The following is a 17,667-nucleotide window of genomic DNA, read 5'->3' on the forward strand; positions in this document are numbered from 1 at the left end:
TGATTTGTAATGTTTTTTTAATTGTGTTTTATTTTTGTGAGACTTTGTCAAATATAGCTTAAGAATCTGAGGATTAGTACATATAAGCTGTGCACACTGACTATAGTGTCGCTCTTCCACTTTACAATGAAGTTATAGGAGAAAGGATGGGATTTAAGAGGTGTCTAGTTTAGTATGTCATGATAAATTATTATTAGCGAATAAAGTCAACGTAAATTGAAAGAGTTTATTAAAATTATTCTTTAAGTTGAAGTTGAAAATTGAGAATAATTTAGTTGACGGTGTTGCTCTGGACCCAGTTTCTGAAGGCGCTGATCCTGACGAACATGTCGGGAGCGCCCAGGGCGCACGGGATACCCCAAGACACGATACCGATTTGCTGGCCGCGGTCCACGCGGAGCAGAGCGCTACCAGAGTCACCCTGGAAGGAACAAATACATTTAGGCGCGCACTGGGTGTTGGGCCTCAGGTCACGACAGAGACCGTCTGCAGTATCATCAATTTGTATGGTGTACTGCCACACATTTGTTATCTTCAAATTTAGAAGGACAATGAAGCCAGTAGCTCTCTGATAATTCAGAATTAGAGGCAGTTAACTGCTATCCACTCCTTTCAAATTCAAAATTCTAAGTAGCGATAATATTATAATTATTTCAAAACGTTGTAAAATATAATTAATTATAGATACAATTATTGCAACCCGAGATTTTGGATTGAAATAATGTTTTTAGTCAATTGTCTTGCCAAAAATACCTGAAAATTAAGTTGATAATACTCACGTTGCAAGTGCCGTGGTTGCGAGAGTGGAAGGTACAGAGCTCAACATTGGGGTTAACAGCGGGAACCCTTATGTTAAGGCTGGCGGCGACACTAGCGACGTCACGCACGCAACGGTTGCCATCGATAGTTTGCACGTTCAGTTGGAGTAGATTGGCAGAGATAGCACCACCGGCCTGGGAAGATAAATATGTTCAATATTGATTATAATAATTCAATATTGATGAATGATTGCAAAATAATGACGTATTTTTAATTCACATACCCTGATTCTGCCCCATCCAGCAACTCTGGAGTTCATTCTGTCTCCGATAAAATCGTAGTTAACAGCAATAGCCCTGACAGCGTTATTCCAGACGATGTTGCTGGAGGTGTGGAGCACACCGATGTCGTTCTTGATGGTGTTGGCGTTGTAGTTGGGGTGGATGACGAATCTCTGGTACGAGTACATCTGACCACCAGATGCCCAGCGGTTGGTACCGACGGTGGCGCGAGCGTTACTGTAACACCACCATGATTTATATCAATCGTACTGTAATATTATAAGTGTGAATAGGTGTGATTGATGACAGATGTTAAATATTTGGTACATGCTGATCATTGAAAAATCATTAAATAATAATTATAAAAAATTAATAAAGTGGTACGACAAGAAGTAGCACTCGAGAAACATCTAGTGCGATACTTTTAAATCAAAGTTTTGGCAAGCACTGCAGCTTTATTAACTAGCGTTGAGTTAACCATCAGACGAGTGAACTGCTGATGACATTCTGTTCTGTTTCAAATAAGTTTAAAGGAATAGATATTACGTTAGTTATTCCGCGATGCAAATACATTATCATTCAAATTGAGGTCCATTTTGTACGAACGGATTAACATTGTTGCCGCTGCGGATGGGCACGATGCAGTGGGCAGCGGTAAGGACAGTCCTGCGGGAGATGATGGAGCCGCCGCAAACTAAGTTCCTGACATTAGCACCGTTGGTAATGGCGACCATGTGGGGGTGAGCACCGTTACCGGCTTGGCTGCCGCCTACGATACGGGCGTTGAGGTCCACATGCTCGAAGAAGATGGACATGTCCTGTTCCGGCTCCTCAAGAGGGAAGGCTGAGAAGCAGATATTATAGTATCATTAGCCACAATGTATAAACAAGTCATTGTTACATAATAGAAAGATACTTCGAAGACCATTTGGTCTTCGTAGTATATTACTAGTTGTTCAGCGTTACTTTTGCCAGCTGCTGTTATCCTGGGCCAATTCAAGCTCGGCACGACACAGTTTTCAAGGATGTTTAAAAAAGGATATGGTTTTATTTCTACAATAGGTCACCTAACTGACCTTACTCCTCTCTTTTGTAGATGTATTCTCAAGAAAACTAATTGAGAAAAATCTTACCATTGCATGCCGCCAATACGGCTACCAAAAGAAGTGCAACTTTCATTTCGTTATTTATCTCGTCAACTTAATAATTATTTTTTTCTATTTGCTTATATATATCGGAATTGTTGTTATCGAAGTGTTTTTGGATAAGATTAATGTCATTAATCATTATTGTAATCTTATGTATATATGTAAATCTTCAAGCCCCAGTTATGGGTTAGAACTGAAATTTGGTTCTGTATAATAATTATAGGACCAATGTATTCCTTCCATCGAAACAACAAGTGCTACCAAAACAATTCCTTTTATTCGGTTTTCCGTAGAACGGGAGTTACCCTTTAGCCTTCCCGTGGACGATTGGACGGTTATGTTGGGTTCGCTGGCCTCACGAGGCGATGTTGAGCGGCCGGAGAGGTAGAAAACATCAATCAAATAAGCCTCTGGACGCCAGGACTTCCGGCTGCCGACTGTGGATGCAACCACGACCGACAACGCGGATTCTTCGACGACTAAAATGAGACGCAAAACTCTAAGGTATGTCAGGCCATATCCTGCGGGCAGTTCTCACAGGGGTGAAACACAGCCAATTCCTCTTTGCCAACAATTCGAGACAAATACAGAAAAATCCATGTTCGATGACCACTGTATCGAGTGGAACAACACCAATAAGTCTGTATAACATCGTATTAGTATTAACTGTTATAATATAGGTATTAATAAATAAAAAATACTATGCTGTGGCGCTTGTCCAGCTATTCGGCACCGGACGAACTACCGCGACCACGCTAAGTGCCGCTGAAGGTGTTTGCAACCTTTTCCACAGCGGCCCTGCGGAAAGAAGCTCGCTTGGCTTCCACATCTCTTCGCACGTTTGGATGTTATCTTCTGCCAAAAGAACCGGGCGGAGAGGGCCAAGGGCGTGTTCAGATGCCACGGCAGATGTCCGACCAACATACAGGCTACCTCGAACGAGATCGTGCGGTACGCCCTGATTGCCCGCCGCGGATTTTGTAAGAAATTGGTACAAATAGTTAATTATTTTACGTTATAAATTTGTGACCTTAAAATTGACAAGGGCTTAATTCTATCTACTTTGGTACTGGACCGACATATCACGATTAACCCCCTTTCAGGCATTGTAAACTTTGAGGAAACCAACATAATATCAACACATGAAAACTTTACAACGATTACGTTTGGGTTCTATAATTAATCAATAATATAACATTTCATTGGGATGCGAGCCGTTCTTCGGGAGATAAAAATGCGTGAATTTTGGTCTTCCGTTTTTGAAACACCAAATAATATAATGTTTACAACTTCTGTCCTATTCAGTGTTTCGGTATATTTTACTCTCAATCCTATTTACATATATCTTCAGAAAAGTGATTTCCATAAAATCTTCCTATAGGCATTTCCCCGTTTTCAAAGGAAAATCCGTCTAATGACCAACTTTAAAAACAGTATCTTTTTGAAGATAGCTAAATGAAATATCACAAGTGCATATTAAAGAATCATACATTTTTATTTACGAAACCTTAATTGAGTAAATAAAAGGTACTTGAAACTAATGAAATAGGCCCTAAAACTGGCAAGCCAATCGCCAGTGGGTAAACAAAGGGGGTGTTCATTAATAGTGGGAACTCCACCAGTACTTTCAATTACAAAGCATTGTGTGGGATTATAATGTTGCTTGGCAGCAGAAAACGACATCGCGATAGCACTCACAAACCTAACCAGATTCCTGTGTCAATCGTGTCATTTACTATCAGGTAAGCGGCTTTTACGTTTTGTCAATTAACTTCATAAAAAATCGTTAGAAACCCATCGATGTATATGTTATACGTCAATGTAGAAACCATTTTTATTAAAAATGTGAAGTTTTATCTCTTGAAATCATATTACGACATTATAATTGTTGCTATAATTATTCTTATCTTCCTGTATCTTTTTGTTCGTATTTAAGGCAAAGCTCTGACGCAATATTCTTTCGCTATTTAATCAACAACTGGTCCATACAAATAATGGTAGTTTGATAATTGAGTATTAGTTTTGTACTGTTAGCATGCTACAATAAAATTTCTCAACTCTAACACCCAAAAGGAGCAGTAGTTCGCTCCGTGACCATGAAGGCTGAAAGTCTTAAAAACGTCAACATATTTATATAAGTAGACTTCATGTACCTCAAATTGTTTTGAATGCAGTCAACGATAACCTGTGATAATGATTCATTGTGGATGCTTTGTGCTTGTAATTTGGGGATTTTTAGGACAATTAAATCAGTGGAATTGGTGAAGGTTTGTGATTTGCGACTTATCAAATGATAAGCGGTCATGCATGGAATTGATAAGCTTAAATCTGTTAGTAAATGATAACCCTTTATGGGTGGTAGGTCTCTCATATATGTGAGTCCGCCTGGGTACGTACCACCGCAATGTCTATTTCTGGCGCCAAGCAGGAGTGTGTAGTCACTATTGTGTTCCGGTTTGATATTGTAACCAGTGTAACTACTGGACATAATAAGACTTAACATCTCATGTCTCAGGATGGCGAGCGCAGTGGAATACTAAACAATACTTTATAATTCAAGGTGTAGGATGGTATTTCTACTGTTTATGGGCGGTTGTATTGCATACTATCAGGCGAACGGCAAGTTCGTCTATTAGTAGATATTTTGTTTTTAATTCGTTCTATCAAATCGGATAAGTTCAAAGACCTTACCAAGTCATAAGCTGGCCATAAATCAATCAGCTTATCAGTGTCTATTGCTGAACATTCCCAATTGAGCGCAACAATACTGGTCTTCAGTAGCCATCCATCCGCTACGCGCTTGTTGTTTGTAAGTCGTCAGTTCATCATCATCATCATCAGGGCGTTCTACACAACATCTCGGCGTATATCGCGGTCCCCACTCAAGCACTTATCTCGTTCGCCAACAACCTGACGCAACGGTAGGGCGGTAGAACGATACTTCGATAGGGGGATTGTATCCGCAGGGATAGCGACAAGCGTACAAGGTGTTAAATCCGCGAAAGTGACCCCGGAGTGTGTTGCGTTCCGTCAGCAGCTTGTGTACATTCGGGCTCAACCAGGCCGGCATAATTATTTCGACTGGCGAAGGGTAATCATCTCTCGTTAGTCGAAATTCTGTTGGACACCACCAAACTTACCATTACGTGCAGTAGGGTCACTTTGTCGTGCATAGCGTGATGTTATAAAGCCTATAAACTTCCTCCATCAATTATCTATACAACATTAAAAGAATTTTTCAAAACCTAAAAGGAAGCCTGTAGGAATCGAGTTGTAGGGACGCTTCGCGACTACACAAATGTATATTCGCAGGTGCACTCATTGATCCCTCACTCTCTTACTCTGTAATGATATCAATCCGCCATAACTAGAAGAGATTATCAAATTTTCTGGCGCGTACGAAATTCGGAGAGAAAAAAAAACTTTGCGTTATTGAAATTGCTTTAAAAAATGTAATCGTGTTGGAACCATCTTAAAATTTTGATAAATACATTTAGTTTATTAATTACTACCTTTTACTCGCGACTTCACCCCCGTGAAAGAGTTTTCCGGGTTGAAAGTCCCGCTGTATATTTCTCGGGATATAAAGTAACCTGTGTCCTTCCCAGGGTCTCAAATTATCTTCATACCAAACTGTCAACACAATTATTTATTCTGGTAGAAGTAGTAATTGGTGGATTAAGTCCACGAACTCTGACCAGGCTAAGATATTCAGTAGAGTCTATCACATATTTATTTCATGGCATGATGTCTATTTATTTCACATGTGTTAATTCTGCAGAACTTTAAGGGTTTTGTCTTAAGAAAGTTGTGAAAACATATATTAAAAACCCACAGATTCCAAAAATTATGATTATTTTCGGGTTATCTATTAACAAACGGCAAGCATCAGAAAATGTAGATTTCAAGATATCTACAGTCCAAATATCTTTAACATGTAGCACTACGTATACATATTTTTTTCTCCTTGGATATCTGTATTGGCGGATATGGATACTGATTTTCGGCATATCACTAATCTCAACATCAATGACGGAAGTCCACAAAGATAATCTGATCAAAGCAATATGTATTGCCCTTTAGTAGTATCATTAATAAAAACTTTAGTAATTAAAATGCACACTAAACTATGTAACAAACAAAATATACGAAAACAATGTTTAACTTAAATTAGGCACCGTCTCCAAAAGAATATTTAATTTTTGTATGTAGTACATACTCGAGTATCTTCTCTCCAATTCAAGTAAACTTAATACTCGAATTGGAAAGAATATTCCAGTGTTTGTGTTTTATTAATTTCTTAGTTTAATTATTTATTGGTTTGTAGTGGTTTTTCAAGCCGGTTTTATATTCGTGAGATATCGTCGAATATAGCTTATCAATATTCTGGGGGTTTAGTACATATAAGCTGTGCACACTTACTATAGTGTCGCTCTTCCACTTCACAATGGAGATATCGGAGAAAGGATAGGATTTAAAAATATCTTAGTTTTGTATTACTAGATAAATTATTATTAGCGAAGAAAGTCGAAGTAAATTGAAAATAGTTTATTAAACTTATTTTTTAACATGAGGTTGAAAATTGAGAATAATTTAGTTGACAATGTTGCTCTCAACCCAGTCTCTGAAGGCGCTGATCCTGACGAACATGTCGGGAGCGCCCAGGGCGCACGGGATACCCCAAGACACGACACCGATTTGCTGGCCACGGTCCACGCGGACCAGAGCGCTGCCGGAGTCACCCTGGAAGGACAATCACATTTAGCTGCGCACTAGGTGTTGAGCCTTAGGACATGGTGAGACTGTCTACAGTATCATCGTTTTGTATGATATACTGCCACACATTAGTTGTCTCCAAATTTAGTTGGACAATCAAGCCTGAGTTGTCAGAGTGGTACCGTTTCGAGACACTGTAGTGACTCTCACTTTTACCGTAATGAGAGACAGTTAACTGCTATCCACTACTTTAAAATTCACATAAGGAACGCTTATCTTTGTATAATAGTATAATTGTTTTAAAATGTTGAAAAATATAATTCATTGTGAACACAATTATTGCAACCCAAGATTTTAGATTGAAATCATGTATTTTAGTAATTTGTTTTGACATTTGAATCTGGAAATAAAGTTATTAAAACTCACGTGGCAATTGCCGTGGTTGCGAGAATGGAACGTGCAGAGCTCAATGCTTGGGTCAACAGCGGGAGCTATTATGTTAACGCTGGCTGCCACGGCGGCGACGTCACGCACGCAACGGTTGCCGTCGATAGTTTGCGTGTCCAGTTGAAGCAGGTTGGCAGAGACAGCACCACCGGCCTGAGAAGATAAATATGTTCAATATTAATTGATTATGCAATATTGATGAATGATTGTAATTTATGACGTATTTATACTCCACGTACCCTGGTTCTGCCCCATCCAGCAACTCGGGAGTTCATCCTGTCTCCGATCCACTCGTAATTAATAACGATCGCACTGACGAAATTGTTCCAGACAATATTGGCTGAGGTGTGGAGCACACCAATGTCGTTCTTGATGATGTTGGCGTTGTAGTTGGGGTGCATGACGAATCTCTGGAACGAGTACCTCTGACCTCCACTGTCCCAACGGTTGCTGCCGACAGTTGCGCGGGCGTTACTGTAATACCACCATGTGTTATATGAATGCAACTGCAATATTAAAAATGTGAATAAGTGTGATTAAAGACTGATGTAAATATTTGGTAGATGCCGATCATTGAAAATTCATTAAACTATAATTATAAAAAATCTAATAAAGTGCTATTGCAAGAAGTGGCACTCGAGTGACATCTAGTGCAATATTTTTTTAAACAAAATTTTGGCAGGCGCTTCAGCTTTATCGCCTAGCGTAGAGTTAACCGTAATACGAATGATATGCTGGTGTTATTCTTCATTCTATTTAATGTCACTTTAACAATAATAAATAATAATTTAATAATAAACGGTAGATGTTTTGTCAGTTGTTCGCAATGCACATTCATTATTCAAATAAGTTCAATTTTGTACGAACGGGTGAACATTGTTGCCGACTCGAATGGGCACGATGCAGTGGGCAGCGGTGAGGACAGTCCTGCGGGAGATGACGGAGCCGCCGCAAACTAAGTGCCTCATAGTAGCACCGTTGGTTATGGAGACCATGTGAGGGTGAGCGCCTCTAGCGGCTTGGGTGCCGCCTACGATGCGGGCGTTGGGGTCCACATGCTCGAAGAAGATGGACATGTCCTGTTCCGGCTCCTCAATAGGGAAGGCTAACAAGAGAACATAATATCATCAGCCACAATGTAAAAGAACGATCCAATACCACATAAAAGAAAGACAGTTCGAAGACTAAATAACTAGCTGTTCAGCATTACTTTTGCTTCTGTTATCCTGGGCAAATTCAAGCTCACCACGACACGTTTTTCAAGGATGTGGCTTAGTTTTTATAACAGGCCACCGAACTGACGTTACTCCTCTCTGGGAAATCTAGTTTTGAGAAAATCAATTGCCCAAACCAAGATTGGAACCCAGAAGGTCTCGATCTATATTAATTCTTTCATGGTATAAGGGAGACGACACCAAATAGCTTATTCTTGAACTACAATATTTTATATTTTTTGATGAACTGTTTTAAGTTGCGCAAAATTAATTGCTCGGGTTACTGGTAAAGGAAAATATCATGGTTACATATCTAGTAATTTTGCATAAGAACTTTGAAGGTATGAGAAGTCTGCTAATTCTCAATAACCCATGATGATGAATTCAAGCATAAACCAGGATTCAGGCATAGAATAGTTGAAGAATCCGTTTCCCAACATTGTTGTAGTAGTAGTAGATACTAGATAGCATATTATACTACTGGTTTTACTAATATTTTGATAAATTAAACAAATCGTTTTTTGACAGTAATAAAATATGTAAGGAATATAGTTAAAGTAAAAAAATACTTGTACAATTATTAAATTAATATAATAATTTGGGTAATCAATATTGGTTTTCATAATGCAAATATTGAATATACATTCAATGCACAATTCCTAATGAAGGTATATAAAAAATATCTTACCATTGCATGCCGCCAAAACGGCTACCAAAAGAAATGCAACTTTCATTTCGTTCTTTTTCTCGTCAACTGAATATTTTTTTCTTTTAATTTCCTTAAATATAATCATCGAAATCGTTGTTATCTCAATTCTTTTCGATTAGACGGATGCCATCTATCATTATTAATCTCACCTATGTAGGGAAATTTAATTCCCAATTAAGGTGTAGAAGCACTTAATTTTGGTTCTGTATAACAATTATTTGACGAATACCTTACCAAAATTTCTTTCCTGGATGCAACAAGCGTTCCGAGAATAATTTTTTTTCGCACTGAAAGTGATTTTCCACTACCGGTTTGTCTTCGCGTGGGGCGAACGGACGGTTACGATCGGTTCGCTGGCCTCACGAGCCGTTGTTGAGCTCCCGGTGCGGTGGAAACCATCGGGCGACTGCCGGGTCGTGTTCATAACACTATACTCTACGCACTGTGATACCAACTGAAACTCCGCGATCGCCATCTTCGGCGCTGTAGGGACGGTTCCAGGGTTCCTCTAACGGAATATTTGTCATCCGCAACCGCCGCGGCGCAGTGCCATAGGCATCCTCCTGCCGCCCGCCTGCTACTCTCCGATGTCACTATTAGTTGCCTCTTAAAATAGGTAGAGTATATTGAGGTGGGATTCTCCAAACGAGCTCAGTCCATAGGGCGCTGTACAGTCGTCCAGTCAGTGCCTCCAACGCCATCTCTGATGGCAGGAATCATCGGCGTGCTCTCCTTTTTTTTTAATTAATGACGAAGCTACTCGTTTCATTAATGTTAAGGGACACGAACGCTCATTAACAATACCAACTCGATTCATACTTTGAATTATAAGGACTTCGTTTCAAAACGTTTGTCCCCCTACATAAGCTGTCGTGTCCAAGTACTAAAAATTACTCTAACACAAAGTAAAAAAATGTAGATATGTATTACTTACTAAAGTGAAGCAGATATATTACGTAATATTACAAATATTTTATTTTCATAACTATGAAGGCTGAATATATAAGTAATGAAATATTATATTCACACATACCTAAATGAGTGAGGAAAATTTAACAGGAAAATACCAAAATAATTTTTACTGATAAAATTAATCCAATTAATCTGCAATTGGTCAAGTATTTTGGTTTCAAAACAAAGCAAATAAGTAGAAAGAAGATACTAGTGAAACCCAATAGACCAATAAAGGGGTTGTGAACCATGAACCTGCATTTATTAAAATAAAGTTTTCTGATTTTATCGCGGTAATTTACATGATAATAATATTCTCCCGACGTTTCGATAGTTGTCAGACTTTATGGTCACGGGCGGACTGAGGTTTAGTTTGTCGGAACAGGCAACGTTACAGTTTCGACCCACATTTTACAATCATATATGTTTTAAAAAAAGCGCACTATGAGCTCACAGTATCTTGAAGTCAGATAACTGGTCTTTTGGGGGCTGATTTAATATGTTCTCGAATATATTTTTTTATTGCCTTGAATGACGAGTCGAGCTTGCCGTTCGCCTGATTAAGCGACACGACCGACCATAAGCAGTAGAAACACCATCCAATACCTTCAATTACAAAGTATTGTTTGGTATTACACTGTGCTCGCCATCCTGAGACGTGAGATGTTAAGTCTCATTATGTCCAGTAAGTACATTGGCTACAATGTTCTTCAAACCAGAACATAACAGTGACTACACACTGCTGCTTGGCAGCAGAAATAGACATCGCAGTGGTATAATATAATCTGCAGGAATTGAACAACCATCCTTGCGCTATCTTTGGTGCATTTATCTCTAAAATAAATAACGATGAGTATATCATTCAGTTAATCGATATTTTTATAAATATTATATAATCGTATATCGAATTTGGATTTTAAGTTTTATTTAGAAATTATTGCTTTATTGTTTAGGTCTTAGCCTCATTGTAGAAATCCCACTTACTTTTCCGGTATAAGGAGATGAAGATAATTGATAATAAACCAACGGGAAAAATAAAATAGAAATAATTTATTGAAGAACACGTAGAATTGAGGTTGAAAAAAGATAGCTGATTAGTTGAAGGTGTTGCTGTGGACCCAGGTCCTAAAGGCGCTGATTCTGACGAACATGTCGGGAGCGCCCAGGGCGCACGGGAGACCCCAAGACACGACACCGATCTGCTGGCCACGGTCCACGCGGACCAGAGCGCTGCCGGAGTCACCCTACAAAGACAATCACATTCAGCCGCGCACTAGGTGGTAAGTCTTATTATCGGTTTATACGCTATGCTGCCAGTGTGTAAGCACTATTGTGTTATAGTTTCAAGTTAATTAGCAGCTATATAGTCCTTCATACATAATAAAAAAATCCAAGTAACGATTACCATCAAATATATAAGTAATTTAAAAACTTCTAAAATATAGCTCATTGGAGGCGGTTTAAGTGTTTGTACCAAAAAACTACCCAATGTTTAAAAAAAGTAAATGAGAAGAACTCACATTGCAAGTGCCGTGGTTGCGAGAGTGGAAGGTGCAGAGTTCAACGTTGGGGTCGAAGGGAGGGACTCTCCTGTTGAGGCTGGCGGCGACGGCGGCGACATCATGCACGCAGCGGTTGCCGTCGATGGTTTGCACGTCCAGTTGGAGCAGGTTGGGAGAGATAGCACCACCAGGGGTGCTAGGTCAGGAAACCTCCTCGTGGTGCACCCTGGGCAACGGCGCGTCGATCGAGCTGGTCGGCGCGACGGCCAATATCCTGACAATGGAGTTGGATGGCGGTCGTCGCCCCTTGCGGCGGCCGTCGTCCGATTCGGACGAGGTGGGCCCATCTCGGGCGGCTCCCGGTTCTGTCCGGGGGTGTCGACGGGCTCGGTGTGCGCTTACTCCGCCCCGAGCAGGCAGTGGGGGATTCTCTCTTCCGCTGTCTCCGTCGCAGATCGTAATCCGGTATGGAGGTCGGTGGTTATGTCTCGCGCTCCTGCCGGACCGAGGGTCTTGGCTTAACCGCCCGGACTGCGAGGAAGAAAACCTCTATAAAAAATTACCCCGAATCCCAAGCGGCGGCGCACCGCGAGGGATGCATGGCCGATGGGTAGTTCGGTCTCGAGTGCGACCCCGCCAGAGTACAGGCCGACCCTCTTGGCGGGTTACGCTAGGCTTACCCAGGTACAGGGGGCACTGCCTGGGCGGACTTTTATTTCCCCCATACTCGTGGGAACAAAAATGGAACCATTTAAAAAACCAATTTTAAAAAAGAAGGCGGTTGTGGTGCTGGAGAGGTTGCCTACTCCAGTTCCGGCTGGAGAGGCGGAGGAGGTAGCAGCAGGTGTGGGCGGGAAGCCCGTTGAGGCCGTAGTGGGCCAGAATTACGCCGGAGACTCGGAGTCGAGCGAGAATGTCCCGTCGGCCCGAGGTAAAAAGTTTTGGAGGACGTCCTCGGAGACGGACGAGCCTCTCCCCAAAGCTTTAACGACGGACAGTCGGGGGCGAGGACGTCCGCCTACGACTTCTACGCGCCTTAAAAAGACCCGTAAAGAGCTGGACGCGCAGAAGCGACAGCTGGCCAAGAGGCAGATGGAGGAGGACCTGGCTGCGCAATTTCGCAAGTCCCCGGTGGCTGGCGAGGAGATCATGCAGGTCGACGAGGACCGCGTGATCTCCAGGGAGGATCTGCTGCGCTGCGGAGATGTAGTGCGGCAGATAGTGAGGAAGTCGGGGAACCTCAAAGGGACTTCACAAAAAGCCCTAAATGAGGTCACCGACATCCTCATTAAGTATGTGGGGCAGCCGGAGTCCTCCACAATAATTCGCCTCGAACACGAGGCGAAAAAGTGGAGGGAGCAGAGTGCCCGCCTGGAGGCGTCTTTAAAGACAGTCCAGGAGGAGAATGCCTCGCTCCGCCGGCGCCTGGAGGATGTAGAGACGGCCTCCAAGTCTGCTCCAGTGGAGGACATCCTGGAGCGTATGCAGGCCATGATGCAAGCGAGGGTGGAGTCGGCACTTATGGGCCCGGCTCGGAGACCTCCACTGGGGCACGAAGTGCGCAGCGCCCCTATGGAGCTTCCCGTGCAGGGGGGCTACATAGTGGGGAGCTCCCAGCCCCCCTCGGGTAAGGGCAAGGGCGTAGGGAAGGGGAAGAGGGCGGCTAAACCCGCTCCCGCCCCTCAGAACCCGACCCCGGTGGCTGGGCCTTCCAGCGCTCCTCCCCGCGCTGAGGCCCCTGGTCCATCCGGTGCTGCGCCCCAGGCCGTCCCTGCTGGACCTGTACCGCGGAGAGCCGCCGGGGCGGCCGAGAAAAAGCCCAGGGAGAGAAGTACCGGGGGGGCGAAGAAGCCCGTTCCCCCCCCGCAGCAGGCTCCACGTGAGCCCCGTCCGCTGCCGCCGGCGCCGGCATCGATGGACCGCGAGTGGACGGTCGTGGTGGGCAAGCGGAAGAAGCCCAGGTCCGGTGCGGCGCCGGCTGCGAGTCCGCAGCAACCGCCGCGCCGGGCTGAGCCGAAGATTCGCCCGCCACGCTCTGCGGCCGTCATCATTTCTTTGACGCCGGCGGCAGTGTCCAAGGGGCTCACGTATAAACAGGTCCTGACGGAGGCGCAGGGCAAGGTGGACCTCACCGGCCTTGATATGGCCCGACTGAGGCCAAAGTTTACGGCCACGGGTGTCCCTATGTATGAGGTGCCCGGGGCCAACTCTGAGGAGAGGGCCGACTCCTTCGCCGCGAGGCTGAAGGAGTGCTTCAGTGGGTCGGAGGACGTTCGGATCTCCCGGCCCACTAAGACAGTGGAACTGCGACTGACAGAGCTGGATTATACAGCTACTTCTGAGTCAGTCGCAGCGGCCCTCTCGAAGGCCGGTGAATGCAGCCTCGAGGCGGTAAAGGTGGGACAGGTCCGTCCCGACCGCTCCGGGGTGGGCAGCGCATGGGTGCGCATGCCCATGAAGGCTGCACAAAAAGTGCGGGGCGCGAGCCGAATTTTAATCGGCTGGACCGCGGCTCGGGTAACCGCGCTCGAGTCGCGGCCCATGCGGTGCTTCCGGTGCCTGGAGTCCTGGCATGTGCGGGAGCGCTGCGACTGTGCAGTAGACCGCAGCGAGCTTTGTTATCGCTGCGGTCAGGCGGGCCACAAGGCCCGCGAGTGTGATGCCGCGCCGAACTGCGCAGTCTGCGTGGCTTCCGGGAAGCCCGCCGGGCACCGGCTAGGGGGGAAGGCGTGTCCCGCCCCCTCTCGCCGCAATCGGCGTCGCGCCCCGAAACGTAGTGCTGTTGCCGCTGTGGCCGTGTCCCAGCCACAGACGGCAGACCCACCGCAGGTCGCGATGGAAGTAGTAGAGGTCGTCCAGTAATGGACTTAAAGTTCCTCCAGGCGAACATCAACCACTGCGCCCGTGCTCAGGACCTGTTGTCCCAAAGCATGGCGCAGTGGTCGGTGCAAGTGGCCGTGGTTGCCGAGCCGTATTTTGTCCCTCCCCGTGATAACTGGGCAGGGGACATTGGCGGTTCGGTAGCTATCATCACCCAGGGAGCCGCCGGCTCCCCGCCCCTCGAAAAAAGTAGCGAAGGGCCAGGGATGTGTGGCGGTTCTGTTGGGGGACATTTGGATTGTCGGAGTGTATTTTTCCCCCAACAGACCCCTAGCTGAATTTGAGACGTTTCTCATTCAGCTGGGGTCCCTGGTGGAACAGGGTCAACCTCGCCCCACGATCGTCGCCGGTGACTTCAACGCCAAATCTGTGGTTTGGGGTTCGCCGGTGACTGACGTTCGAGGCGAGGTCCTGGAGGACTGGGCGATCTCTATTGGCCTGGTCGTCCTGAACAGGGGTCGGTGGACACGTGCGTGCGGCACAACGGCGGGTCTATTGTCGATCTGTCGTTTGGGAGTCCCGCCGTTGCGCGTCGTGTTCGGGGCTGGAGAGTCCTTGCGGGCGTGGAGACGTTGTCGGACCATCGTTACATTAGGTTCGACGTCTCCGCGTCAGCGAGTGTCCAGCCCGGCGGTGTGTCGAGTGCCCCTGTTCAGGGCGGCCTGCGGTGGGTTTTACGTCGCCTCGATAGGGAGGCCTTAGGTCTGGCCGCTCTGGTCGTGTCGTGGCTCCCCGCACCGGAGTCTCCGGTGCGGATCGAGCAGGAGGCGGAGTGGTTCGGGGTGGCAATGTCGGACGTTTGCGACGCCGCCATGCCCCGGGCCCTCCATCGTCCGCCGCGGCGGCAGGTGTACTGGTGGTCGGCGGAGTTAGCGCAGTTGCATGCGTTTTGCGTTGCTGCGCGCCGCCGATACGCCGGGCATCGTCGCCGCAGGCGAAGAAGGCAGGACCACGAGGACCAGGAGCGGCGGCTCTATGGCCTCTATAAAGAGGCGAAGAGAGCGCTGCGGGTGGCCGTTCATAGGGCCAAAGCCGCGGCTCGAAAGGAGTTCCTGGGGACTCTCGACGGGGACCCGTGGGGGCGCCCTTATCGCTTGGTGATGAACAAGCTTCGCCCAGCGGCGCCCCCACTGTCGGAGAGTCTCCGGCCAGACCTTCTGGCCAGTGTAGTCGTGGCCTTGTTCCCGGCCACCGTGGAGACCACTCCTCCACCGATGGCGCCACCGGAAGTGGCGTCATCGTCGGTAATGAGTTCGGCAGGGGATATCCCGGAGGTGTCGCCCGCGGAATTGCGGGCGGCGGTGCTTCGACTGCGGAGCAAAAACACGGCCCCGGGGCTCGACGGCATCCCCGATAGAGCGTGGGTGCTAGCCCTCGAGCACCTGGGTCCAAGGCTCCGCAGATTGTTCTCCGCCTGTTTGGAGCAGGGCGTCTTCCCGGCGCGTTGGAAAACCGGGAAGCTCGTCCTGCTGAAGAAGGAGGGACGGCCCGCAGAGTCGCCGTCGGCCTACCGGCCCATCGTGTTGCTCGACGAGGTCGCCAAACTCTTCGAGCGCATCGTCCATGCTCGCCTCGTCGAGCATCTCGAGAGGGTCGGTCCAGATCTGGCCGACAACCAATACGGTTTTCGGAGGGACGTTCTACCGTCCACGCGATTCTGCGGGTAAAGTCACAGGCGGAGGAAGCAGTGGCCAGAGGCAGCGTAGTTATAGCGATATCGTTGGATATCTCCAACGCATTTAACTCGCTGCCCTGGCCCTGCATCCACGAAGCACTGCGGTATCACGTGGTGCCGCCCTATCTTCGGCGTCTGGTGCACGCGTATTTGTCTGACAGGGACGTGGTGTATCCGGGCGTCGACGGGTGGCACCGAAGAGCGATGTCGTGCGGTGTTCCACAGGGCTCGGTTTTGGGCCCTCTCCTGTGGAACATCGGGTACGACTGGGTGCTCCGTGGTACCAACCACCGGGGTGTCGGCGTGACCTGCTACGCTGACGACACGCTGGTCACGGCGGCATCAAGGACCTTCCAGGATGCCGCAATCCTGGCGGCGGTGGGCACCGGCCATGTAGTCGATCGCATTCGGCGCTTGGGGCTGAAGGTGGCCCTCGAGAAAACCGAGGCCATCTGTTTTCATGGGCCTCGGAGAGGGCCACCGGCCGGTGCCCACATCGTTGTGGGGGTGCGGATTCCCATCGGCAAGAGTATGAAGTACTTGGGTTTAGTTTTGGATGGCCGATGGGAGTTTCGCACCCATTTCACGTTGTTGCGGACGAAATTGTCCCGGGCAGCGGGCGCTCTTTCCAGCCTGCTGCCCAACTTGGAAGGTCCTGGTATCCCTTGCCGAAGGTTGTACCACGGGGTCGTGCGGTCCATGGCACTGTACGGCAGCCCTGTCTGGGCTGACGCCCTGGGGGAGCGTTCTGTCGTTCTCCTGCGGGGCCCGCAGCGCGTAGTGGCGCAGCGGGCGATCAGGGCGTACCGCACGGTCTCGTTCGAGGCGGCTTGTCTTTTGGCCGGATTCCTGCCCTGGGATCTGGACGCCAGAGCCCTGTCAGAGGTATTCCACTGGCGGGAGGAGGCGTTCAGTCTCGGGCAGCGTCCGGCCCCGAAGGAGGTTGAGGGCCTCCCTACGGCGAGCCGCCGTGGAGGAGTGGCGTCTCAGGCTGGAGGCCCCGTCAGCGGGGCTCCGGACCGTCGTGGCAGTGCGGCCTGTCTTTGCCGAGTGGCTGGACAGGCGCCACGGTGCGGCAACCTTTCGGTTGACACAGGTACTCACCGGGCATGGCTGCTTCGGTGAGTATCTGTACCGGATCGTTGGTACGGAGGTGTCGGCCGTGTGTCACCATTGTGACAACTGCCCGCTGGATACGGCTCAACACACTTTTGCGTTGTGTCCAGCCTGGGACGAAGAGCGCAGCGCTCTCAGATCAGTCGTCGGAGGAGATCTCTCGCTGCCGGCCGTGGTCGCTTCCATGGTCGGCAGCGAGAGGTCATGGCGTGCGGTGGCCCACTTCTGCGAGGTGGTCATCTCGCTGAAGGAGGGTGCCGAGAGGGATC

At 47.2% G+C, this 17,667-nt stretch overlaps 3 protein-coding genes across 3 annotated transcripts; all 3 read right to left on the reverse strand.

Moving 5' to 3' along the window:
* Nucleotides 1–212: 212 nt before the first annotated feature.
* On the reverse strand, nt 213–2,274 carry LOC115451687 (chymotrypsin-1). The gene is made up of 5 exons (XM_037437417.1): nt 2,174–2,274; nt 1,647–1,884; nt 1,043–1,277; nt 780–953; nt 213–421 (listed from the first exon to the last, which is right to left on the reverse strand). Exons 1-5 carry the CDS (start codon nt 2,217–2,219, stop codon nt 272–274), a joined length of 843 nt encoding a protein of 280 aa, XP_037293314.1. The 5' UTR covers nt 2,220–2,274; the 3' UTR covers nt 213–271.
* Nucleotides 2,275–6,721: 4,447 nt separating this feature from the next.
* LOC119188987 (chymotrypsin-2-like) lies at nt 6,722–9,316 on the reverse strand. The gene is made up of 5 exons (XM_037437418.1): nt 9,254–9,316; nt 8,219–8,456; nt 7,591–7,825; nt 7,331–7,504; nt 6,722–6,931 (listed from the first exon to the last, which is right to left on the reverse strand). The coding sequence occupies exons 1-5, from the start codon at nt 9,297–9,299 to the stop codon at nt 6,782–6,784; spliced, it is 843 nt and encodes a 280-aa protein (XP_037293315.1). The 5' UTR covers nt 9,300–9,316; the 3' UTR covers nt 6,722–6,781.
* Nucleotides 9,317–11,319: 2,003 nt separating this feature from the next.
* Nucleotides 11,320–12,074, reverse strand: LOC119189030 (chymotrypsin-1-like). The gene is made up of 3 exons (XM_037437662.1): nt 12,007–12,074; nt 11,746–11,923; nt 11,320–11,469 (listed from the first exon to the last, which is right to left on the reverse strand). The coding sequence occupies exons 1-3, from the start codon at nt 12,072–12,074 to the stop codon at nt 11,320–11,322; spliced, it is 396 nt and encodes a 131-aa protein (XP_037293559.1).
* Nucleotides 12,075–17,667: the final 5,593 nt, after the last annotated feature.

This window comes from Manduca sexta, chromosome 11 (genome assembly GCF_014839805.1).
Source record: "Manduca sexta isolate Smith_Timp_Sample1 chromosome 11, JHU_Msex_v1.0, whole genome shotgun sequence".
Taxonomy (NCBI): Eukaryota; Metazoa; Arthropoda; class Insecta; order Lepidoptera; family Sphingidae; genus Manduca; species Manduca sexta.